The 24,225-nt window shown below is 40.7% G+C and overlaps 1 protein-coding gene across 1 annotated transcript; it reads right to left on the bottom strand.

The window, feature by feature from the left end:
- Window positions 1-5,084: 5,084 nt before the first annotated feature.
- LOC147062469 (dystroglycan 1-like) lies at window positions 5,085-16,093 on the bottom strand. The gene is made up of 3 exons (XM_085913183.1): window positions 15,728-16,093; window positions 9,775-10,299; window positions 5,085-7,926 (listed from the first exon to the last, which is right to left on the bottom strand). The coding sequence occupies exons 2-3, from the start codon at window positions 10,096-10,098 to the stop codon at window positions 5,614-5,616; spliced, it is 2,637 nt and encodes an 878-aa protein (XP_085769309.1). The 5' UTR covers window positions 10,099-10,299; window positions 15,728-16,093; the 3' UTR covers window positions 5,085-5,613.
- Window positions 16,094-24,225: the final 8,132 nt, after the last annotated feature.

The following is a 24,225-nucleotide window of genomic DNA, read 5'->3' as shown; positions in this document are numbered from 1 at the left end:
TACCTTTATTACTTGTGCATATTACTCTCATCAAAATAAACCCATGTTTGTTTAGGCTGTTGATGTCTCACAGCTGATAAACGGTAATGGCAGGTTTGGATTTTTGTTTACCACTGCTTGGAGCTACTTGTTATTTGTCTGGAAACCAACGGCTGACTTTTGGCACAGTGGGTGTGCTGCTACTGCCACCCAGTGGCTTGAGAATCTTGAGGCAAAGAAAAGAGCTGTTTAATATTAAAATTTAAAGTCATGTTTGTGTGGGAGTGGCAACAGCTTGGGGGCTTTTTTTTGCTGAATTATTCAAATGTTCACTTACTTTCATATAATTCTATTAATAATGGTAAAGACACGTGTTCAAAAAGAAAGAAAACTGAATGGTCGATGGAAAAAATAAAAAAATAAATATATATATAATATAATATATATATATATATGATTTTTTGTTACTAAAATCCTTGTTACATTAACTTTACCAACTATATTCCATAATGTCTGATTTTATAATGAGTTTTCCAACAATTTGTTGTGTATAAAGGCCAATATACCTCCTGTCGCATTCATGGTAGACAGCTTGAGAAACAAAGATGGGGTGGTGCGGCTTTACTTTGGGACACAAGGTAAAGAAAGACCTTTTGGCAATTAAATATTTAAGATGATCCCTTCGACTAAGAAACAATGATACCGTTTGAATGATAACAACTAGCCATCATTTTATTACTCATATCGGTATAATTGATTTTTAAAATGAAATTCACTGGAGTGTCTTTACTGTTATTGATCAAATTATATTAAAACAAACCGTTTAGATGGTGCTACCTCTGCCCCAGGAGCATTAGCAACCAAGGATGCATGATTCATATTGGCTGAGCTATTTTCCATGAGGCCTTCAACTATCATAGTCTGAAACAACTTGTTGGCCAATTAACATTCATCATTCGGCACTTTGAGTCCTATTGTGCTCTCAGCTTAATGGGAAATCGAGTCGTATTTCCCGAGCTTCAGGCATCTAATGAGGCCTATTATGCGAGTGTCCATACCATGCGGTGCCGCCCACCATCACGCAGCTCTGCTATTTGCACCGCAGAGTTGCGCATCGCATTACCACTGCTCACTGCACTCCACGAAATGAGTCTTTTTCTTAAATTAAGCCAAAAAAAAGTTTTTGTCAATATTCCTGTGTTGAAGAAAGTGTTCACGCTGAGAGTTCTGCAAGCTGTGGGCCTAATTAGGATGTGTTCTCAAAAAACCACTTGAATGGTGTAGTCTTGAATTAATCTCCAGTATTGCTAAGGCTAATAATAAAATACAGTAATTGCATCTGTCCTCAGTTTTATTCCATTGCGAAACACAAAGTCTCTTGTCCAGCTCTGGTTTGCCTCAACTGAATGAGATTGTCAGTGAAAATAGCACCACGTCAGCATCAACACATCCACCACCGCAGCTTCTTCATGAATTTATTATCAGGTACATTAACTTTCACTTGTGATGCATTATTTATTAACAAGTGCATTGCTAGTTAGGGTGATGGGGAGAGTGGCATGGCATAAAATAGCCTTGAATCTATACCTTGACACAACCTCATTACCTACTATCAGCCACACATATCGATTCGTTCAACTCCATTTGTGGACTCAGCAGCAATTAGACAGTCTTTGTCCAGAGTATAAATAGTCACTAATAATATACACTGACCAGCCACTACATTGACCACTTGGACAAGATAATGGGATCTATTAGAAGAGCTCCATCAAATGTTGTACATATAAAAGTTGTTCGTTTTGGTTTGTCACAGCTGATCAAAGGTACACTTTGTGCCTTGAGATACCGTGACCTTACTTTGCTGGCGAACTAAACAAAAAAACAAAGAGAATTACACCTTACGTTCTTAAAACCACATAGATTCAAGTTCAGTCTTCTAGATTAATGCTAAATAATATCTATGTTGCAGAAGATTGAACATAAACTGCTATTTGAGTTGACCGAGGATCCGCAATAGAAACCGTCTGGTAGCTCATATCGTTTTGGGAGTGCTTTCTGACTGCAACAACAAACTGCACATTGGGATGGAGTTAATTGTTTTCTGTGATTATGCTCATAACGCAGAACATTCATATCTCAAATAGTTTCTCATTGAAATGAATGGTAATAGCATTCATCTGTTCCAGATACGTGCATATTCGGTATTGTTGATTGAAGTATTATGTTATATTTCCCACTTGAGTTGTAGGCAGTCCTCGTCTCTGCGACAGATAATCACAATGCACATCCAGTCTAGGATGCAAATGTGATTCATCCCATTCCAATTACTCTCAGAGCTCATCAGTACGGCACTGCTAGTCCTTCTACACAAAGACATAGAGGTGACTGAGTACTGTTACTCCATATTACCGGTCTACACATTGAAATCTTTGGTTTAATCCTTTTATAAAACCCCTATCGCACACTGTCATGGAAGTATGCCAAAAAAGTCTGTGTTCGCTTTGCCGCGCATGTGTAATCCATATGTTCAAAACGAAAGTGATTGTTATAAAGAAAAATTGATTTATTTCGACATGCAGGAGGGGGCAACACAAGACTTTAGTGAAGTAAAGTGATTTTTTTTAAATCTTATTTATGAGCGATATTATTGACCGAAATAAAATCGACTCTTTCCACTTACACTGTCAACCATATCTTGTAATATATCTGGTGGTCTTTTTGTGTTGCTGTCTTACTAAGTCATCATCAAATGAAGTTTTCACTACGCAAAAAAAAAAATATCAACTGAAGTGGTGCTCATAAATTAGGTGGATGTGAATGGTAATTTGGCCACCTAATGAAGTTGAAATGTTTATTATTGTGTATTATGAAATCTCAGTGTTGATTCTACACTTGGCTACAATGCAGTAAATTAAGAAATTTTAGACTGGAGAGAATGTTAGGCGTTTTTAAAGCTCTTTGGCACCCATAATATGGTACATAATCTGATATATGCTCGCCACAGTTTTAATCAAATTGGGTTCCTCACTTGTATTTTTCAAAAAGAGATTTAGAACGTTTTAATGCCATCCAGCGATTCAATGCCTTTTGACTAAGGATCCGCTGGAACCCACTAAAGTGTGTTGAGTTCACTTGTACAGACTACAAATTTTGTGATCAGCAAAAAAAAAAAGTTAAATGATTGTTTGTTTTTCACAAGTCACATCACTAGAAACTGGCATACGCGTGGTTTTAGGTTTGACAACCACTGCTTCACCCATATTTTTCAAAATATTTGTACTCCCTTTTTTTTTTCCCTTTCACCCAACTGTTTTCTTTTTATTTTTCGTAGAAAATGCTTGACGATATATGCCTGCTTATTCAAAAATGTTGGGGGTTAAAATAAATATAAATCAATGCATTTTTAAAGGGCATAAATTTCAGGCAAATTTTTGCAATTTACGGGCCAACCCAGACAAATATATAAACATCCACTGTGTATTGGAATTCATTCTACCAGTTAATTACTGGCTGCTGCACTTTGATCATGAACGTTAACACATTTAAATAGCATTGAGCCAATTAAGGGCCATGTTGTGCACAAAGGGGTGAAAGGCCAATCATTTTGTCTATTTGCATCCATTACCACTTGCATCCAGTGTCATCATTTGTAAATAAGCCCCTAGCCCACAGCCCGTTTGGTGTCCAATTTATACATAATTGCAGACTATTCAATACGAAAACCAACCCACCTTATAATTACTAATTAGCCAGGGCAATATCCAGGTGTAATAATAAGAGCCGGGCAAATGAGAGCAGAAAAGATCACATAATTACTCAGTCAACTGGCAAAAAATAGAAAACTCAAATTGGCTGGTGGATGTACCAAGGGGGCTGTAGGTAAGCTCATTTAACAAGCAGGCTGATGAGCACGTATTAATCTTGTTGAGGCGTCTGCAGGAGAAGTGAACAGTCGAGCTGTTATTTTATCTTCCGGATAGGCAGTCAGGACCAAAATTATTGGGTATGAATAATTTGGGGCTTGACTGTAGTCTGGAAAGAAGTCGTCATGCTTTGACGTCATGAATGCAGTGAAAATCTGTACGATTCAACAAAAGGAAAAATAACATCCAGAAAGAGTGACAGTAGACAATTTTGAGGCTTTACAAATTGTATTACATTTTATTAATATACCTTCATAAAACAAGTTTAAGACTGTATCAAAAACTCAGTAAAAACATTAGATTTTTTTTCTAATGGTGCTATCAGATATGAATTGTACATAATTCACATATGTTGCGATCATATTCAGATGATACTATTTCTTTGTGATGGGCAGGTAAACGTTTTTGCACACTATAAAGTTCATTATGATGATAGTGATCATAAATCTAAGCATACAATTAAAAAATAAAATCATTTCCCCACTGTGACCCTTCGCTTCCCAACTAGGTTGACTGGTAAAAACACGGACATGATGGAGTTCTTTAATTTCACAGGCACACAATTATTTACATCCCCATGTGCGACACCGAGAGGAAAACCAGAGCACAGCGGTGCTCTCTGCTCCTCGTCAACTGAATGCAAGTGTCCACTCCACACAAGTCCAGTTATCACGTTTCACACTGTACGCCCAACTTTGACACGTCATCGCCATGGAGGGTTAACGACTCACAAGCAACACTCGCATTTTACGTTGAACTCTTCTACTTGCAAAAATATTTGGTGCAACTCAAAACACCTAAGCTAATTAATGCCCCCCAAAAAAACGTGTTTAAAACTAAACAAAAAGAATGGTATTGTGTTAAGCCAAACAAATTTCTTCTATGGAGTGTAACATGCTCGTGTTACCCTGCAACGAAGCATTCATTGTTGACCCGACAGCAGGTCGTCACCATGGCAACAACACAAAACATCTCAGACGGCAAGTTAAGTGGCACAAAAACAATACTAAGAAAAATAACGTGTAATTATTTCGTGACTAATTTAGAAAACTCATTAGAAATACAATTTGTTTCTTATTTGACTTGACTGGTCAATTTTGAAGTGTGGTGCAAGAAGTCATTACTGTCAATAAAAGCAAGAATGAAAAGGGATTGGTTGATTATTGTGTGTGCGTACGTGTGTGTGTGTGTGTGTGTGTGTGTGTGTGTGTGTGTGTGTGTGTGTGTGTGTGTGTGTGTGTGTGTGTGTGTCCTTTCAGTTTAGCTTGTGATGTTAAATTCCCCTCCAAAATCTTGGCAAACCAAACTGAGGACACATACGAGTGATTTCAGCTCTCAAACAACACGCCAAGGGAGAGCCACAGGTCTGCTTCAAGGCCCAATGGGCCTCAGTCTCTCCTGCTCTAGTATTTTCTATACAATAGAAATAGTACATCGTTGAGACAAAATTGACTCTTCTCGGCAAAACAAAGCATTTGGAAACAGTCAAAAGCGACAAACGTAAAGAGAGTGAGCTAGAGTAATGAAATTCCAAAGTGTCTATTTTGCCTGTTCCAGAAGGAGAACGCTGAATTCTTATTCATGATGGTCAAAATATACGCATGGTTGTCTGCATTTCATTGAAATCCGTGTGTGGAGTTACGTCCGCAGTAGTTTTGAACAAGCATCCCTACGGTGCACCTGAATTCCAAACGGGCAGCTCCAGTCAACGTTAGGGAGGCACGTAAGGGGGCGGTGACCTGTAGGAGGTCATGTTCTTAGGGCGGGATCCTTTGCCTTCGATGGGGACGGTGAAAGGTGGCGGCGGCTGGTAAGGAGGCGCGTTGGGATCGTCATCTTGGTACACCGAATACTCTTCCAACAAATCCTGGTTTAGCAGCGTGCTGTGGGGACCTGCCATGTTGGGGTACTCCGGGGGAGGCAGCGGCGGCTTTTCCTCCTGAAGGATGAGAGGGATGCTGGAGGACGGCGGGGACTTGGAATCATCCAGCTCGTCGGCAAATATGATAGGCACTCCTTTTTTGATGAAGGTGGCCTGTTCCTCCATGGTCATCTTCCCTCTGCGCTTCTTCCGGTAGCACACCATGGCGATGATGCCGGCAATTAAAAGCAGGGCCGCCACCACCACCGCGGGGATGACCGTGTGCAGGTAGACGTCGTCGCTGCTTCTACGCCCCGTCCCAGGTGAAGGTGTCACGGGAGGGACATCGGGGATTGGCGGGACCTCTCCCGGTGGGATGAAGGTGAAGCTATGACATTTGTTGGCACCGCGAACGGAGATGTTAATGGGTTTAAATTCGGGCTCCATAGCCTTGATAAAAGCTGGTTTGGGTGCCCCTTGCGGATCTGCAATGTTGTTGCTGAGAGCTGCGATCTGCTCCTTTGGACAATAACCCTGCGGGAGGCTGTTGTTGGTCCATTCAACCACGATGGAGCCCTTGGTGATGTTTTGGAGGGTCACTGTGCTGCTATTGCGATCACCGAGAGCATATGCTAACTTTTTGGTCAGAAGAATCTTTTTATGGATATCGCCGCTTAGGGTTTTGGGGTCGCCGTGAAAACGGGCGACGAAAACCACTGAGGGTTTATGGTTCGTTGACCAGTGGTTGACCTGAACCTCAAAGGCATCCATTACACTCCTCCCGCCTTTATCAGTAGCCAACATGAAATACTCGTGTTTGCCCTTGTGCTGCTCCTCGGGAAGTCCATACAAAAGCTGGATGGTGCTGTTGAATTGAATCCAGGAGGTTTCACCGACTGCCTCTTTGGGGGGATGCTTCAAAGTCAAACGCAGCTTGTCGGTTGTGCCGTCTTCTTTGTCGAAGAACGTATCGGGAGGAATCTTCAGCTCAAAGTACGTGCCCACCCACGCGTTGACCTGGTCAATGGGGTTGCGGATCTCTGGCATAGTATTGAGGTCTGGAGCCAAGGGGAGCGAGGTGGTACGCTTTGGTGGTTTTGCTGTGGTGGATTTGGGTTCCCGGGGAGCCGGGGTGGACGTTTTGGGCTTCTTGGGCTTCCTTGTGCTCGAAGGTTTGGGCTTTTTGGTGGTGCTTGGTAGCGTTGGTAAAGCGGTGGCTTCCACAAATGTAGGTCTGGTCATGGTCGGTTGGATGAGGATGGTGCTTGACGATCCCAAAGCCCTGGTGGGAAGAGGCGGACCCAATATGGGCGTGTGAGCTATCTGATCTCGGACTCTCATGGTGGGCTTGACGGGAAGGGGTAAAGGACCGCGGACAGGTGGCGCAGAGTTGTCTGTTGCGGGGGCGATCGAGGGTGAAGTGGGGCTGGGGACGACGCGAACCGGGGGTTCTGGGTAAGTGGTGGGAGGGAGCAGGGAGGGCACCGGAGTGGGGGTGTTGTACAACTGTCGTTTGACGCGTTTCACCGAGTGAGGCTTTTTGTTGGCGATGTGCCAACCAACCACCGGGTACGCCAGCCTGCCCGACATGGTTCCGTCCTTTGCCGAGGACTGGACAATGCTGATGTCTGGAATGTTGCCTTGGTCAAGGGCACAGCCGAGTTTCCATGACAGCAGAACTCCATTCTCCACCACTTTCTTAGCATTCCCGGGTCCCGCCATGAAGGCTGACATGTCAAATAAGCGGTTGTTGACAACAGGGACGACCCTCATGTGCTCAACGGGAACATGTGAGAATCTTCTCATAACAGTCAGTAAAGTGACCCTCTGCTCTGCAACCATCTTTGTCAAGTCGGCATCAAGTATGACAGTGAGGACCGTGACAGGCTCCTCGGGCCCACAAGTGAAAGGCTGCGAGCCGCTCAGATCAGACTGCAGCGCGAGCAGGGACGGCTCGGTGTCTGCTCGCTCCTCGGGGTAAACTTCAATCGAAAAGACCGTAGTGGGAGACTCTCGGCCGCCAGTCTTCTCGTTTGTGTCTTGCCCAGACACTGCAATGTGGTACACACCTTTATCTAGCTCAAGGGCTAGGCCTCTAAGAATGCAGCTCTCTTTGTCCCAATAGAGCCATTGCGGTAACGCTGTCTGCCCCATCTCAGTAAGCTGAAGAAAAAAGAAAAAGTCAATGCAATTACTCAACTGATCGATGATTGCGCTAATTCCACTTTTCATATGGGGAGACACAAATACTCGATTTTCTTATTCACCAATGTGACACAGGGTAAGAGTTATGCTTTTATCACTTACTGTATTGATCAAATGTGGCAAAAGCCTCAAGGCATGCTACTGTGCTTTAATTTAGGTTAATACGCGATGTTATGTGGCTTGGAACAAATTACATCACAGTCAACACACTATTCTTATACACATACAAAACTTGCAAACGTTTGTCAAAAGTAGATGGCGAGGGAAATATAATCATGGCAATAGCGGGAGACATTTGCATCAATTCCATTTCGGCCTGTTCTGTCTGTTAACTGTGGACTGAAATTGAACGTCATGACCAAACCCTGAAAACAGATGAGCATATTCACTGACGTCATTTCCAGGTGACAGAAAAGAGCGCTATTGGATAATGTGGAGTTGCCCTGAGAATAATGTAAATACAATAAATAATCGTAATTTTTATTCCACAACTTCAAAATTAAATCTGAATAATTGCTGCGTTTGCAATTAAAAGCCCCAATAGCAGTAATTTTGACGCATCTTGGCCTTTTTCTTTAATCCGGCAGCCGATAAGAGATCAGTTTTGACGTTTTGGCTCTGATAGGGTGACTAACTGTGAATGAATTTCACTGTGCAGAGCTAGCGTATTGTTATGACAAATTTTAATCTAGAGTAGGGATGAATCATTATTACATTTGCAATATAATTGCGATTTGATAAAAGGCAATTTGTTCATCGCAAAGGCAACAATTTGACTGGCCATTGGGAGTTCAGAGCACCGTAATTAAAGTCTGCCCGGGTAGGGGGACATGATTTTCAATGGGTTTTCCGTCCATGAAAGATTGAGGGAAGTATCTAACATGGTTAATAGTTTAAAAAAAAAAAAAAATCACTGTGTTGTGTATTTTGTGTTGTTCAGGCTGCCATCATATGTTGTTGCACGTAGCAGTGTGGCTGATAAATAGTGTCATGGCTGAAGACCTGTCATGTGTGAGCCACCATGACTGATGAGTAGCTCCCATGTCAAATAAATGGGATGACTTTGAGTCACGCTTCTCTGATGTTTGTGAACACACAGGGACATAAGTGGAGCTGTGACCAATCAAACACTTCCTCCAGTCAAATGGTTTGATAATAGAAGCACCCTGCTAAATAGTCAGCCGTCGCATATTAACAGGATTAATACGTCTACGGGATCATGTTGCGTTGTCCGAGTGCATGAATGAAATTCAAGACAGATGAAATGATGTTCTTCATGTAACTGACGAGGCGTCTTCGCTGCCGCTGGTAATGCTTGTTGATTCGTCATAAGAAGTATAATCTTATTTTACCTAGATTTACTGACTGGAGATCGGTGTTTAATTTTTTATATACGTATATTTTATTTATTAATTTAGATGAGTTTAAGAAGTGCAGTCCACATGTAATGTTTCATGAAACATTCATTTGGATATGTTGAAATGGTAAAGCCACAGATTTGCTTTCATAATTGTTGTACTCTGCGGCTCACCACTGATTTACAGTATTGTAACAGAGATTCTCCTCCAAAATCGATTGTTGACTAGGATGTTCTCAGCATTTTTTATAATATTACAGATTTCTATTGCTCAAGATCTGAAAAGCTGTTTAATGAGCTTGTAATTTTCACAATTTTCAATCCTTTGTACCATATCTTTCTTGCAAAAATTGGTCATTAGTCTCCTTCACTAATAATTGGTATTGTTCCTGACCAAAACATATCAGTCAAAGTCTAAATAAGAGTGAATTTCTACTCTGTGCACTTACGTGGAGATCACAGCTGGCGTTTTCAGGTACCGCTGGAATCTTCAGATGGAACACCTGGCCCACAATGGCTGAGGAGTCTGGGATGCCCGTCTGTACACCTCCGTCATTCACAGAGGACTCCGGCGTTGCCATGGCTGCGGCAGTGAACTGGAGTTCGGGGAGCACGGAAGACTGCATGGAAGCCTCCAGTTCAATGGTGAACCTCTCCACCAGTGCGTCCCGCTCTTCCGATGCAGCACCCAGGACCGCGGCTATCAGAAGCCCTATTACCAACGAGGTGGTCCTGCACATCCCGGCTTTCCCACCGCCCATTTTATAGTGCATAACAGTAGGCCCTTGAGCTGCCTAACAGATGCCTAGGAACCACTTAAGAGGCCACATGCACTGAAGTCAGTCAGATGATACGCTTTGGGTCAGATTCCCTTGTTATTGGCTGTGCTCACTGCTTGTGTTCTTCCTTTTGTTGTCCTCTGGGATCCATCAAGAGAGGTCTATGGCAGCTGGTTAGGTGGCCATGCCAGGCAGCTACAAGACAAGACAAACAAACATGACTTTGCGGAGGAATGGAAAAAAAACAAAAAAAACATGAAAATAAAACATTGGCGCAAACATATGAACATGACGACATCATTATAATATGCAAATAATTAGGGATGAATAGCTTGCACATTTGAACCGGTGCAATACCAATTCCCAGTACCAGGGAATCCATACATCATATCTGTCTACCACACCTGTTTTGGGGTCCTTTGTGCATCCGTGCGTGCGAGAGTTTTTGGTGGTAGTTTGTTGACAATAAAATCTCTAAAAAAATAAAATTAAAAAAATAAAAACCTAAATTCAACATTTACTTTTTTTTTTATATCTAAACGCGAATAAAAAAGCATGAATCTAAAGTGAGCAAAAAATTATGGAGTATACAAAAAAGGTATAACATAATTTTATAACTTAACTTTACAAATAAAGTACATAAAGTGTGAATGAAGCAAAGTTATTTTTTAATGGACTGCACTAAACAATAAACAAAACTGCACAGGAATACAAAAAAGATGTGTTTTTTCCAAGAACATTGGTCTGCTACACGCCACATGAGTAGTTCAAACTTGAATAAAAAAAAAAAAAAAAGAGAATAATTGGGATTAAATGAATCACTTGAACATCTCCAACGGGGTACATACCAGTCAATAGATTTGGGCCATATAAATTCGTAGTTTCGACCACAGTCATATATATAATAAATATGGTTAAGTATTAACTCCCAAACCGATGGCTGAGAGCAAGGAGTGTTGCCAGCCACGGCATCCTCCGTCACAGCCATCAGTGCGGGGAACCTGGGCTTATCGCCCATTACTGCCCGGCGCCAGCACCAAAAAAAAAAAAATCTATCGCCCAATGTGGAATCAAAGCATGCTGAGAATCGTGCTGCTTCGCAATTGTTTCAATATACTTTGTATACTCCATTTGTAAGGTCTGGCGGTGAGTCGACGCACATGCGGTCAACCCGGAAATGTATTTTTAGAGCGTGTGAGAAAGCGTGTTTGAGTGGGTGACGTGATGTCATTACGTTGGCGTGGGCCATGGAAAATACTCAACTGCTGCGTAGTTGGTGTCCTTGCATGCAACATTTCTTTTTGGGCAGTAAATAATCTCATTGAATATGTCACGTTTGATATCCCAACCACTAATACGGGGAAAATAAATTCCAGACCCGATCGGGTGTTTATTTTTTGGGGGGGATTTACAGCTTGTTTGAAAAAATTCTTGTAGGACCGCTTCTGACCGGGGAACCACTCAAAAAAGTTTCAGGTCAGACCCTGGCTGGAATCTATCCCAGGGAAAGGCAGACAACACCCATAACTACTCATGTTCCTTCTAGCAATATACTAAAAGAAAAAAAAAACTCCACCCATGTGGACAGTTAGACTGCACTCTGCGCTAGACTTGCGCTCAGAACAAAAAGAAGGCCCTATGTGTTATAGGGTTATTTAAAACAGAGTGTAAAGTTGAATTAAACAAACTACCATCCCTAACACACTATTTTGAATGTTGTGAGGATAGGATTTCTCTGCCAAAGAGTATGATGTTGAGCACATTTTGAGACGAGCTGACCTAATCACTGGTACAGCATTGGGTCTGGCTTGCTAGGCTAATCATTCCTAGAAGCATATCCACATTATTACAGCAGTAATTTTGCATTGTCGAGTTGTCCCCCCCCCCCTCCCAAAAAAAAACATTCATTTTCTTGTGGAAGTTAATACACCTTAATTCTTGGGGGAAAAAATCTATAATAAAAAATAAAGCAAATTCCAGAAGGTAAAAGTAAAAACAAAAATTGCTTTGGATAAGGTCATCAATCATTTGCTTTGAGTGAAGTGAAGGGGGGGGAATAAATTAAAACTGGAAATGGCATTTTAATGAGATTTTATTTCCACCCAACACTAGAAAAAAAAAAAAAAGTATAAGCTTTTTTTTTTTTTTTTTCAATAAATCCTAATAATGGAGGTATATCAGTGTGCCAACAATTCCACAAAGTTAAACAATCTTCTCTCCTTGAGCAAGGATATACATTTAGGGCATTTGGAATGTCAATTTGGCTGTTAAGCCAAGGTGTGGCATTTGTCATCGATCAAATTACAAAGACTTGTTACCCTGAGGTTCTAAGAGGAGCGAATAAGGCAATGGTCAACCTAATACAAAAAAAAAAATAATAATCAGACATTTGTTTTGGCAGTCAACATTGATTGTATAGTGTGAGATAAAAAAAAAATTGCATTTCATTTATTTCTATGGAGGGGGGGGAGTAAACAATGCCCACATTCTTTGAAGGGCTGAACAGAGAGACCACCATTTTCTGCTCATGTCCAAACAGGTCTACAACCGGAAAACCTTGCATGTCACAGCAAGTTGCACAGCACAGTCATGGCATTCTCCACAGCAAGTTCAGGGAAATTCACCGTCATTATGTACACACACACAAAAGAAAAGACATTCTTCCACACATATAATGACCAATCGTCAAAGCTTGTTCTGAATCTAAACCTCTAGTTGAATTCATGTCTGAATTCTTTCTTTCGTGTCAAATACATTTGCATAAAAATAGGTTTTGCCCATAGGCTTGGTTTTACGAATGAGCACTACGCCTCACCTCGGGCCATTAACACACACAGCAAACAATCTGAGCATCAAAGTAAGCGCTCCACAATGTGGCCTAGATTCCATCCTGTTAACTCACAGTGAGCAATAGCCACCGCAATCCACAAATCCTCACACCCAATTTTGCAGTGCTGATTTGCACTTTTATAACTTTATATTCTAATGTGTCATAGAACAAAATGTAAATGAAACAGATGGACTGATAACTATTGCCTGGTGTCCCATGGACACAACATTACATTGAAGTGTTAATACAGCTGAACCATGTAATGAAAGAGCCCTAATAATTGGCGTAAATGGCAGACATTTTCCACTATTTGGCACTCACAATTGCCATCAGAGCAAAGCAAGGTTGTACGGTTAAAAAAGAATGGATTGAAAATTAACATTGAAAAAAATATATGGTTTTTTTTTTTTCCAATAAACCATAGCTAATTGAAATGACATTTACACAAAAATGTCCTTCACTGTTGTCTTTGTCAGTTTATTTGATAACGAAACTTTCCGGGTCTTTCCCCCCTTCCATGCATTCATTCAGGCATAACCAGTTTTATGGCTGCTGGTGTGCCATGCAGCACAATGAGACTCAATAAGTCATCTGGGGAATTGAAGTTCACTAACTGTCACCTTAAGAGTGAGGCTATGGGGCAGACCCTTGCCCTCAACTCGCTCACCCCGAAAGCAAGGGCACTCTTTTGTGGACTCATGTATACAACTATTGATCTATTGTACAGATCTGACTATGACCCTGTCACAGATACTGTTAAGAGTAAGAAGCTTGGATTAGAAATAGGTACAAGAGTACAAGTGGAACACTTCAAGATCTGATCTGTATCCATCTGAGAAAGTTGCACGGAAAGGATATCAAGATTGTCCCTAGCTGTACTGGACTTGCCACATGCATTCAACATGCAAGTACTTGAATTTGTTATGCTTACAATTATGTAAAGAAGGCTATAGAGGAGAAAACAAACACATTAATGGATGTGATGCATCAAACCTAATTGTGATTAAAAACAGTGGTTACAAGGCTTTACAGAATCCAGCTCACTGATCAGCGAGTTTAAAACAACAACAAAAATAGCTAATCTGTTAGAACAACTTAAATCAGCATAAAATCTAGTAGTTACAAAATACTAAGAAAAGTAATCAAAATTATCATTTTGGTCATAATTGCACAGTCCTGTATGAGGTCATTAAAACAATTATAGTAGGAAAGTGCCTTATTATCACCATGACAATGTTTAGCTCTGGACCTGTGATGCAAAACAGCATTAAAACATGCTAGCAGTGTTGCCCAAAATGTCCCCAGGGAAAAGCTAAAGCTCACATGAATATTGACGTCTTATTCTACGCTTATTAAAATCTCATTTTAAACATCAGACAAGTTTGATGTATGGTAAACACAACAGTGGCAGATTAGCTTCTAGGTTTAAGACCTGCTCGAGTGGGAGTGTGATGGGGGGGTGAAGCAAATCAGTTACACCACAGCGGCATTCTTGCTGTATGTCGTTCAAAGGGTAGTTAAAAATTAAAAACTATCACAAATAATTAAATCTCGGATGCACAGTTGGCGCTCAGGGCCAATTGAATTGACGTGGCACATGCAGCAGCCTCTCCAAAGAGCCTGAGCTGAATAACAAACATCCACAAGACAAGCCCGCATGCTCCTCCACACTGTCCAGCAAAGTAATAGAGCATGAGGTTAAAAAAGAAAAAAGAAATATAAACCACTAGTGCTTGGCGATAAGAAGAATATTATGGGAATATGCGCAGCCTGGCAAAATCCTGGGAAATCCTTTTAAACATTCATCTGAAAACTAGCTGTGATTATGAATCATCCAGTTAACTAGCTTAAAGCCCCAAACTGCAGCTAGCAGACCCAAACGGGCTCTTTGGAGATACAAACATGAGAATTAAGAACACCTTCAGAAAAATCAGGACAGCTATAAAGAAAATTCACAATATGATCCCTCAACGTGTAATAATATCTAAGGAGGTCCAGTGGTTAGTAAAAACAAACGCTGTTTTTGAGTTGATTTTCGAAATATGCGTGATTCTGCTTTGTATTCTGACTTCTTTTTTTTAGTCATTCCAGTTAGATCGGTTCAATTGTTTGCCTTTATTGCATGCCGGCTCAAGAGTGTGTTCATACTAGGCCCATGTCGTTTGCCCTCGGTCCGACTACAATCTTATTTTGGGCCTCTTATAAATCAGATGTCCAAATTTGAGTTTCTGATGCGGTTGTGACCTGCTGCATATGCGTCATTATTTGAGCGAACGTTATTATCCAGTCCAAATCGGGGCAAAAAATGCGAGCGCGGTCCAACGCTTTTACAAAATATGTTCCGCAGCTGGCCGAAGCTAGCAGACGTGCACCTGTTTTTATTCTAAGCGGATGAGGTGCGAGCAGAGCAGCGAGCCGCTGCTGCCTTCATCCGTTTTAGGCTTCCAGGACCTCGGCATCGTTGCACAAACGGATCCAGGCGCCGGCCGAATGTGCCGCTTTGCCTCTCACATACATGTCCGTGGGCAATGTGGGGGAGAAAAGGCCGAGGTAGCGTCATCAAAGTGGAGCGGAGCGAACTGAGCGGTCGTTGTCTCGCGAGTGTTGCTAACTAGCAGGCTAACACCGAGAGAAGAATTACTGTGATCAATGTCACGTTTATCCGTCCCGTTTGATGAAGAATGCGCTTTGTTAAGCGTGATAACAAAATGCAATAAACACGACCACAAGTGTGCATTTGTCTTTCCAAGGTGTGACGTGCAAAAGAGTAGCACAAGCAAAATATGTACTGACCTTGTTAGCGAGCTAACGTTAGCTACCTCGCGCCGTAATGTCTACTCCCCGATCGAGCCTGCACGAAGAGCCGCTGAGGTTTCCAAATGGCCATCAAAAGTGAGCTTTAGCCCGCAAACGAATAGACAGTATGCGGTCACAATGATGTGTGGGCTCAGCGAAGCAGCTGATGATGTGTGCGCGCTTCGGTTCATAAATAGACGGCCCACCGCTATGTATCGTGATGAGGTCGATGGCAACCCCTCCCTGGCTGCCTGGCTGCCTGCCTCCCCCCGGTTCGTCAGTCCTCCTACTGGGCACCAGGCATGTTGAGGAGGCCACTGAGGAGCCAGGCGGCAGTGGCTCCTCCCTCTCTGAAGGTAACTTGAACAATTCAGGTGAAACTCACTTCTAACATTTCACACTTTCACTGTTTCCCTTACGGCATCAGTAGTCACAGACAATGACCTGGTTAATTTTACAAAAGAAGCTGTTTTAGCACAAGAACTATAAAATGAGAGGAACCTTCACCGTCCTAAAATGATCATCACCCAAGTTATATGATTCAGTTTTTCATCTTTTCTAAAAAATAAAAAAAAAAAGAATAAAAATAAAATGTCTTGGGTCATAATTTTTGGAAGGTGAAAATAAACCAACAATAATAATTAATGCTCCACTGCCTTCAGTAACACTGGTCAACAAATTTTCACTTGAAAAAAATAAATAAATCTAAAATGCAAGTAAATGTTACATAAAGTTTTTGTGCTGATTCTGAGTAGGCAGTATTTCTGTTATACATGAGAATTTCAAACTAATATAACAGTAATATTGGACCCAAAAATAGGGAAATTAACAGGGTGGTGAGTTTGGAGTTCAATCAAAGTAATTTATTTTAAAGAAACCAAAGCAAGGTACTTTAATAATCAAAAGTCCCAAATCATCATGAACAAAGTGACTGAACAAAGACTATAGGAAAACTGTTTGCCTTAGCTTGAACATGGAGCGATAAACAAACGAGAATTAGACGACGTAGCAGGGACAATGAACCGTTAAGGGCCGAAAGAAAACAGCAAACTAAATACAAACAAACTGATGAGACAACACAAAGTCTTCGAGGGAGCTGATTGGGTAAAATTAGGGAGGTCAGACAGATACAATAACCCAATGAAACAGACACACAAAAAGGAGCTCAAAAAAAGCATGAAATGAGTCATGATTATTAGATTTTTTTTTTTTTTGTCTGCAACCTCAAAATGTCTGAAACCAAATTTCCACTTAAATTTGCTGAACCTAGAGACATTTGACCAACAATACAAAATATTATATTTTGAAATAAATGGTACAGCGGCCACTTGAAAAGAGAGAATGATTTTATCCAAAACTAAATTCAAAGTACTCAAGAAGCATAGCTTTTGTGTCCCCCCCCCATCAACCTAGTCATCAAATCCATTCGATACATTTTAATGAAGTGTCCTTATAGACACAATTTCACATTATTGCCACACACAAATAATGTTGATTGACACTCAAGGTCTGAATCTTAAGCAAGTGTGCTCTTACTTTTTTTTTCATTTCTTTTATTCGATTATTTACTTTCATCACGGGTACATATGAAAGGGATTTTAGAAAAAGTCTGTTTATGGTATCTTACAGAAGATATGTTCTGAATAAAAAGATCTGTGAGATGTTATGCTGTGAAAAGCCTGAAAAGCTGCAAAGCAGAAACGCTAATGCAAAATACCATAACAACCTTCTCTGACATCTTTTAACTTACTACTTGTGCATTAATTCCAACAAAATACTACTTCTCAAGTGACTGTTGTGTTCACTCTCACAGACACTCAAATGCGTATCTAAATATATAACGTTGATAAATGTCACTGACGTAACTGCTTTCAATGCCATTTTTGACTTGTTGGGCATATGCTGTAGACTTTTCAAGGTAACAACTGTAAAATGGGCTGTGAAATGTTGTATTGTGTCTTCCACGTTCACTGCTATCAGGGCCATTCTGTGCAGTCAAGGACCATTTGAGGTCTAAAGGTTATATTTGTTTGAAGAGGCATATTTGGATTATGACATTTCTTCTTCCCCTGCATGTGCAAAACAGACAAATATGTGATTCCCCAATAAAACATTCCAGCATCAATTTCTGATTTCATTCCAAATATCATGTATGTTTCTTTGTAAAGTCCTTTTTTGCTGTCTGTTGTCCTTTTCTTTTCCGGCTGGCTTCAGCTGAAACAGGTGATCCTTTCCTCTGATAATCTTCAGCATTCTTCTCTCTGATCTTTGATAACTTGATAGTCTGGATAAAGTCGAACGTTAGTCAGGCCCATTGGTACATCCGAAAACACAGCAGTATTTGACCATTTTCAACAAACGTCAATATGGTCGTGTAGCTAGGTAGAGGCGGACAACTCTGCACCATCAATAAGCTGTAATGTGTCCAATTATCTGGCTCCTTCTCGTGATCCAAGTCCTTTCCTGTATGCCCGCGGGTCTGTCGTACATTTAGATGAGCTTTTCTGCAGTCTGCTACCTTTATCCATTGGAAAAATCTCCCTCGAATTAGCTCCTGTTTCGTATTGTTCAGCGCAGTGCTTACAGCCTAATGTTTCCAAGATGGCGGCCGCCCGAATGATGCAGCGTGAATCTTAACAACATCATGTAGTAATTTTACAACTTAAGGCACAGCTAAATAACACTGCAGAACAACACCAAACTCCATCATCTCCTTCGTCTTGATTAAAATAACTTGATTAGTGGTGCTTCACATCACTGCTTTCTATCATCATGTTGCAAAACATTCCTTGTGTGTAATTTTCACCACCCTGACGACTTGTCTTTTTTTTTTTCTCTTTTAAGTTCGAAGAAAAACATCCAAAGAAGGAGATGTTTTCTTGTTGGAGGCTCTGTGAGCTTACGCATGACTGCTTGTAATATGCTGCATTGTAATGGGTTTAAATGGAACACGAGCTCCATCGGGAACGATGCTCGAGAAAAGGAAGTTGAAAAGACTGACAGGCGGCACTGAAGAAGAGGCAAAGCGCCGCATTAAAACCTTAAAATGAACCACAAATGTCATTAGGGTGACAAATACAGTGCAAATGGTCCTTCTCATTATGTGCTTATGCGCAAGCAAATGATTAGATGCTGCTTATTCCGCAGAAGAATATGTGGTGCCGTTTATGTGATGGCATCATCATCCATTCCGACAAACTGAATTCATGGCAGCAAAGAAAAGGCTTTGGTACAGTAATAAAAATCCTTGGCAAACATGATTAGGATTTCAAGATGGAGAAACAGAGCTTGTCTGTTGTCGTTCACAAACCTGCCAATCATCGGAATCCCTCTGACTCTTTGTTCACCCCTGCGAGAAGACAGGATGAAGTGGAGAGCCAGCGTTTCGTATTCACATATAGACTACAGAGAATTGATTTTCAGTTGTACGTATCGATTTCAAATGAACGGGCGCCGTTGACGAAATATACAGATAGAATTAGGATTTTGCATTAAACTTACGATTCAGCACTGTATGGGTTAAAAGCAACCCAATTTGGTGAAAGAAATGATTCAATACAACCCATTTTTTGTACAAAACAAATTAGGGTGTGTCTTTTGCAAAACAATCCAAAGTTGGATCACATTGACCCAAATTCCTGGGTCGGTCCAATTTGTAACCCTTCAATTTTAAATGTCTACATATAATTTTGAGACATAAGACATTAAATATCATAATGGAATAAAAAATACACATTTTTCACAACCACAACTTTCACATTTTCTATTTTGAGCATGAATACATGAGGACAATTCGCTTTTGAAGGGCAATTTTTGGGATGTGTATAACAAGCGTGTTAATTATGACGTTTTGTTTCTCAATTATTGCCCGGAATCTGTCACTACATGGGCATCTGTGGCTCACTTTCATACTTGGCGTGTTTGGTCCAAAGTCTGTTGTGGACAAGCTGCTAAGGCTGTAGTTGTTGAGCACATGTGCATAAACAAATCTCTTGTGGATCAAAACGCATCAACCAAGAAGGTAACAACGAGTATTCCCTAATTTTCACTATAATACATGCAGGCTGTTTTCCCTCATGAATGTCTCAGCTAGATCTCATTTAGCCAAAACACTCATGCACAAAAACACCTGCAGGTCCGCTAGACCATGATTGCTCCAGCGCAGACGAGCTTTTCAGGCCGTTGCACAATTTGACTCTTGATGTATGAGCAGCACTGAGCGCGGAATGAGAGCAGATTAGGAATCAGCTGACTCCCCACATTTTCTTCCAAGTGACTTATTAGAAAGGTTATTCTGAGCGGTCCGTTGCACCGCTGGAGGGTGCTTGGAGGAGTAGTGAGACCCTCACTAGAGGAAATTTCTCCCCCGTAATGGTATATGACTTTGGACAACTCTTCTTCGGCTTCACTTAACAACACAATGAAAATAACCACTTTTTACTTGTCACATTCCACTTTACTTTTGTCCCTGGGTAGGATTTATAATAAGATGCCCCATGCACATAGAGATGACCTCGGTGGTGTACAGATGTCACTCCACCCAGAGGAGCAGTTAAATGAGATGGAAGTCTATTATTTGGTTGTTGGAAGATTTGTTTTTGCGCGCTGTCTGTTTTGTTTTCACTCCCTTGTTATGTTGAGCTGATAAAAGGGCAGGAAGACGGATTTGCTTTGTCGCTCATGTTTGCGCTTGCCACGGGTCATCTGTTCCAGCAGCTCAGCACAAATAAGATATTCCTAGCGGCGCCATCACCTGTGCATGTTTACTCAGACAGCGATTATTGGACAGAAGCCTGCATCCTCTTCATGTTCAAGACCCTAGAAAGTGATTTCAGAGATTTGTTTTTGGAAATACCCGTACATATATCGACCTCAGAGACCTCAAAGGTAATTCCATGGGGTTGGTCATTGTCATGTATCATTGACCAGAGTTAGATTAAATTATTTTAAGCGAAACATGTGGCTCTTAAGACCACCTCATGCTGAGTCTAAAGAAAGGCCCCTAATGACCTGTGTGACAAGGGTAATAGTGTTGCTATCAGGAACAAACAGGTCTAATGACTCTCAAACATATTAAGAGGACATCAGTAGGTTTAAAAAAAACATCAGTGTCCACAGGCTGACCCTGCAGCAGAGAGAAAGAAACAATGTGTCTCCAAAGCTCTGGGGTGGGGAACAGAAACAATGTATCAGAGGCGCACTTGGACTCTTGGATAAAGTGGGTGCCATTAGTTTGCAAAAGGAAAACAAAATGGGAAAAATGTGCAATAATTAAAAAAAAAAAAGACTTATGAAGAATACCAATACTATACACATGCCATTTTTGTGACGATGTTAGGCATGTTAGCCACTTTGATGTGAAGTTGAGGCCATCTATCAGCAGGTCATTGAAGGATATGCTTGTGCTTACCGTATTTTTTTTTTTTTTTTTTTAGTGCTGGTTCAATAAATTAGTTGAAATTGCACAAGCGGTTGTGTACTAGGGACGGAACAGTTAGCAAAATGTATGTTTCGATTTAAATTTTGTTTTCAGCCTGTATGTATTGATTCTTAAAAAACTCAATTATGTCTTGTACAGTTAACTTAAAATATTTACAGAATTATTATGAATTACTATTTTTTTCATTGTATTATGATATAATCATGATATAGAATTATTATGAATTACTATTTTTCATTGTATTATGATACGTATAATACGGGTCAAGGTGGCTCAGTTGTCTCCCAACTCCAAGGTGGGTGTGGGGAGGGGTTGATCCCCAGCCATTGTGTCCTTCTCAAAGTGTTCTTGAGCAAGATAATGACGCAACCCACAGTTGCACTGAACCCATAAAAACACAATATAGCATTGACAGCGAGCATCCAAAGTGGCTTCCTCCCCCATGGCAGCATCCATTTTTGTGCTTCCACTCACTAGATTTTAACTACTCAAAGTCCAACTTTTTCTTTTGTAGAATGGTAGTTAGCGTTCAGCTGTAATGAACATAATCGTCACCTTGCTCTGTTTGGTACCATATTCATTAATCAGGGAAGATGTCTGTCAGGAATGTGCGTCTCTTTTAAACCACACTGGGTACATTCCCTCGCACTAAATACAGCAGTGAGGACTGACTAATGTTAGGTTCCAGGCACCTCTGCCTCTCATTTCGAGTCAGATAAAACCACGAGCCAAAGGTCAAGGAAGTATTTCTGTCTCCCTTGTTGAAGAGCTATTCTCACTATGTACGCGACTGGACTGGTAAAGAATGAGCCAAGGCTGTCCGATGCCCCGGCAACCTCACATGCATCTCAGTGCTACTGCATGTGGGAAGGTGTGAATTGAAAGCAGATGTCAAGTCTGGTTTAAAATTCCTAGTCCCACTCATAACTGTGACAATAGCTGACCCAGAGAAAAAAAATGATCAACACCGAAGGCGGCCCAAACAGCGGCATCCGAAGCTGCCCATTGTATAACTCAGTCTATCCGCCCACAAGCCGCTCCAAGGTTGTCTCCTCGTCTTCACTTTGGATCCGTGAGACCCTGTGATGAAGCCCGGTTCTCAAAGCAGAGAGTGTGTGGCCTCCAAGCTCAAGTCCTGTTCGACCAAATCCATTCGCACAGTCTCATTTAACAGATAAGGGCCTAATCTACACTGTGGGCAGGGGAGGAAGCCACTCATACAAGGCCATGCTTGTTGCTTGTGCACCATTATCTACATTCCAGGAATGTGTGTAGGCATGTGTGGGCAAACAAAACCCTGAGGGTATTTTGTTTTTGTGCTTTGAGGTTCCCAAATAATAACGGTCAAAAGGTCTTTCATTAATTTATATGACCTTAATTTCTCAGGAATAATACACACGTGGTGTAAAATATTTACCCCCCCAAAATCACACTTCAAAATCAGCTTTTTCTTGGTAGTCTTTTGTGCTCCTTTGTGTTTATCTACGCTAAAAAATGTGAAGTGTTATCAGCTTAGCATTTCTTCTGTTCAGACTCGCACTTTATTGTGTAAAGAGAGGTTTTTGGCTCCCAAAGGGAGGCTTTGTTTGGAAATACTCATCACCTGGCGAAACTATTTTCAAGCAAAACAACGTTTTTGTTTTGATTTACAGCTGTTTTTCTGTTCCTCACTCCGACCTATTTGGTGACGGACCATCATGTAAAAATTATGATAATATTGTATGTACACACTATTAACAGTAGACATTACAAAGTACACATCATACTGAAAGGAAAAAAAAATACCTCTTTCACAACATACACATTACATGCAATGAATTTTCATAAATTTCCGTGTACTCGTGCAATTGATTGATTTTGGATGATTTTTTTATTAGCGAAAAAAATACGTTCTCGAGAAATTACAGGAAAATAAATTGCTGCTGTTAATTCATACACACAATGTATTGAGATGACAGGCAATTATTTGGGAAACAGGAGTCTAATGGAGTAGATCACCCCTTTTCAACTACTCCACATACTTTTTGCATCTCGCCTGAGATAAAATACATTATCAGGCAGCAAATAGGCCTATCGCAACGACTCTATCAAACGATAACAGGAGAAAATCTGAAAAAATATTCCATTCCATAGCAACGAATAATACTTTTCCACGCGGCTGCACCCGCTAGAGATATATCACAAGCCCCAATCTGCATTGTTGTTCATTCGCTATGTTAGTTAGCATCCGATATGAATGCTTGTTACTGAATGAGTGCATATGATCAAAAGAATGACTAATGATGCTTCTATAATTAGTTCATTTAAAACAGCCAACTGGGCAACCAGGCAAAATGTAATGCACGTTTGCATCTCCTTCATTTGAAGTGTTTCTTTTACATTTTGGTGTATATTGTAATAGGATTGAATCGTGTCACTTGAGTCAATGCCTGCCATTTTTATAACCTTTAACTTTTTAATGTCTGGATTCATAAAAGAAAAAAAAATAATAGGTCCCTGGGATTGAATGAGTTTAATTACGTATTTCAAGATTTATTGCAGGAGTCTTTGATCTGCAAGAGACTAAAAGCAACCGTCAATTTTTTTTCAAAAAGATTTGTGGGTATGTAAATGTGCTCAAGTGCACAAGCACTGTATTGTGCTCTAGGGCAAATCTCATGACTTGTTTGCCCTTTTAAGATCAGACGCGTTTTGAAGGTACACTGATACTTGAGACTCAGCCTTTCATGTTGTCCTAACATAGAAAACTAGTATATCATTAGGCTCTATTTGACTTTGCCCAAAACTTTTCTATTCAGATGGGTCAAATCAAATCCATGCAAAGCTAACTTAAGGTACAATATGTCAATAAGGTAGCTTTGAGATAGCCTCCCACTTCAGATTTTCCACTTTAATGAACCTCGTTTTAGGTACATGTCAAATGAGTTAAGCCCCCAAATTTTAAATATATTCACATGGCTTTACAAAAGTGAAATATGTGCGCTTGCTAACAGACAGGGTGGCCATTTTTGAGATAATTTAATGTTTATTGAGCACACGTGGTTCAGTTAGCAAG

The sequence above is a fragment of the Syngnathus leptorhynchus genome, chromosome 1 (assembly GCF_054491065.1).
Source record: "Syngnathus leptorhynchus isolate UIUO chromosome 1, UIUO_Slep, whole genome shotgun sequence".
In the NCBI taxonomy this organism is placed as follows: domain Eukaryota; kingdom Metazoa; phylum Chordata; class Actinopteri; order Syngnathiformes; family Syngnathidae; genus Syngnathus; species Syngnathus leptorhynchus.
Note: the sequence above shows the minus strand (reverse complement) of the source record. Positions and strands in the feature narration are given on the sequence as shown.

Bases quoted from the DNA above. Each gene is read 5' to 3' on its own strand.
- LOC147062469 (XM_085913183.1), bottom strand. From the start codon at position 10,098: ATGCACTATAAAATGGGCGGTGGGAAAGCCGGGATGTGCAGGACCACC. The intron at 7,927-9,774 runs GTAAGTGCACAG...TTTTTTCTTCAG, and splicing joins ACGCCAGCTGTGATCTCCAC to CTTACTGAGATGGGGCAGAC.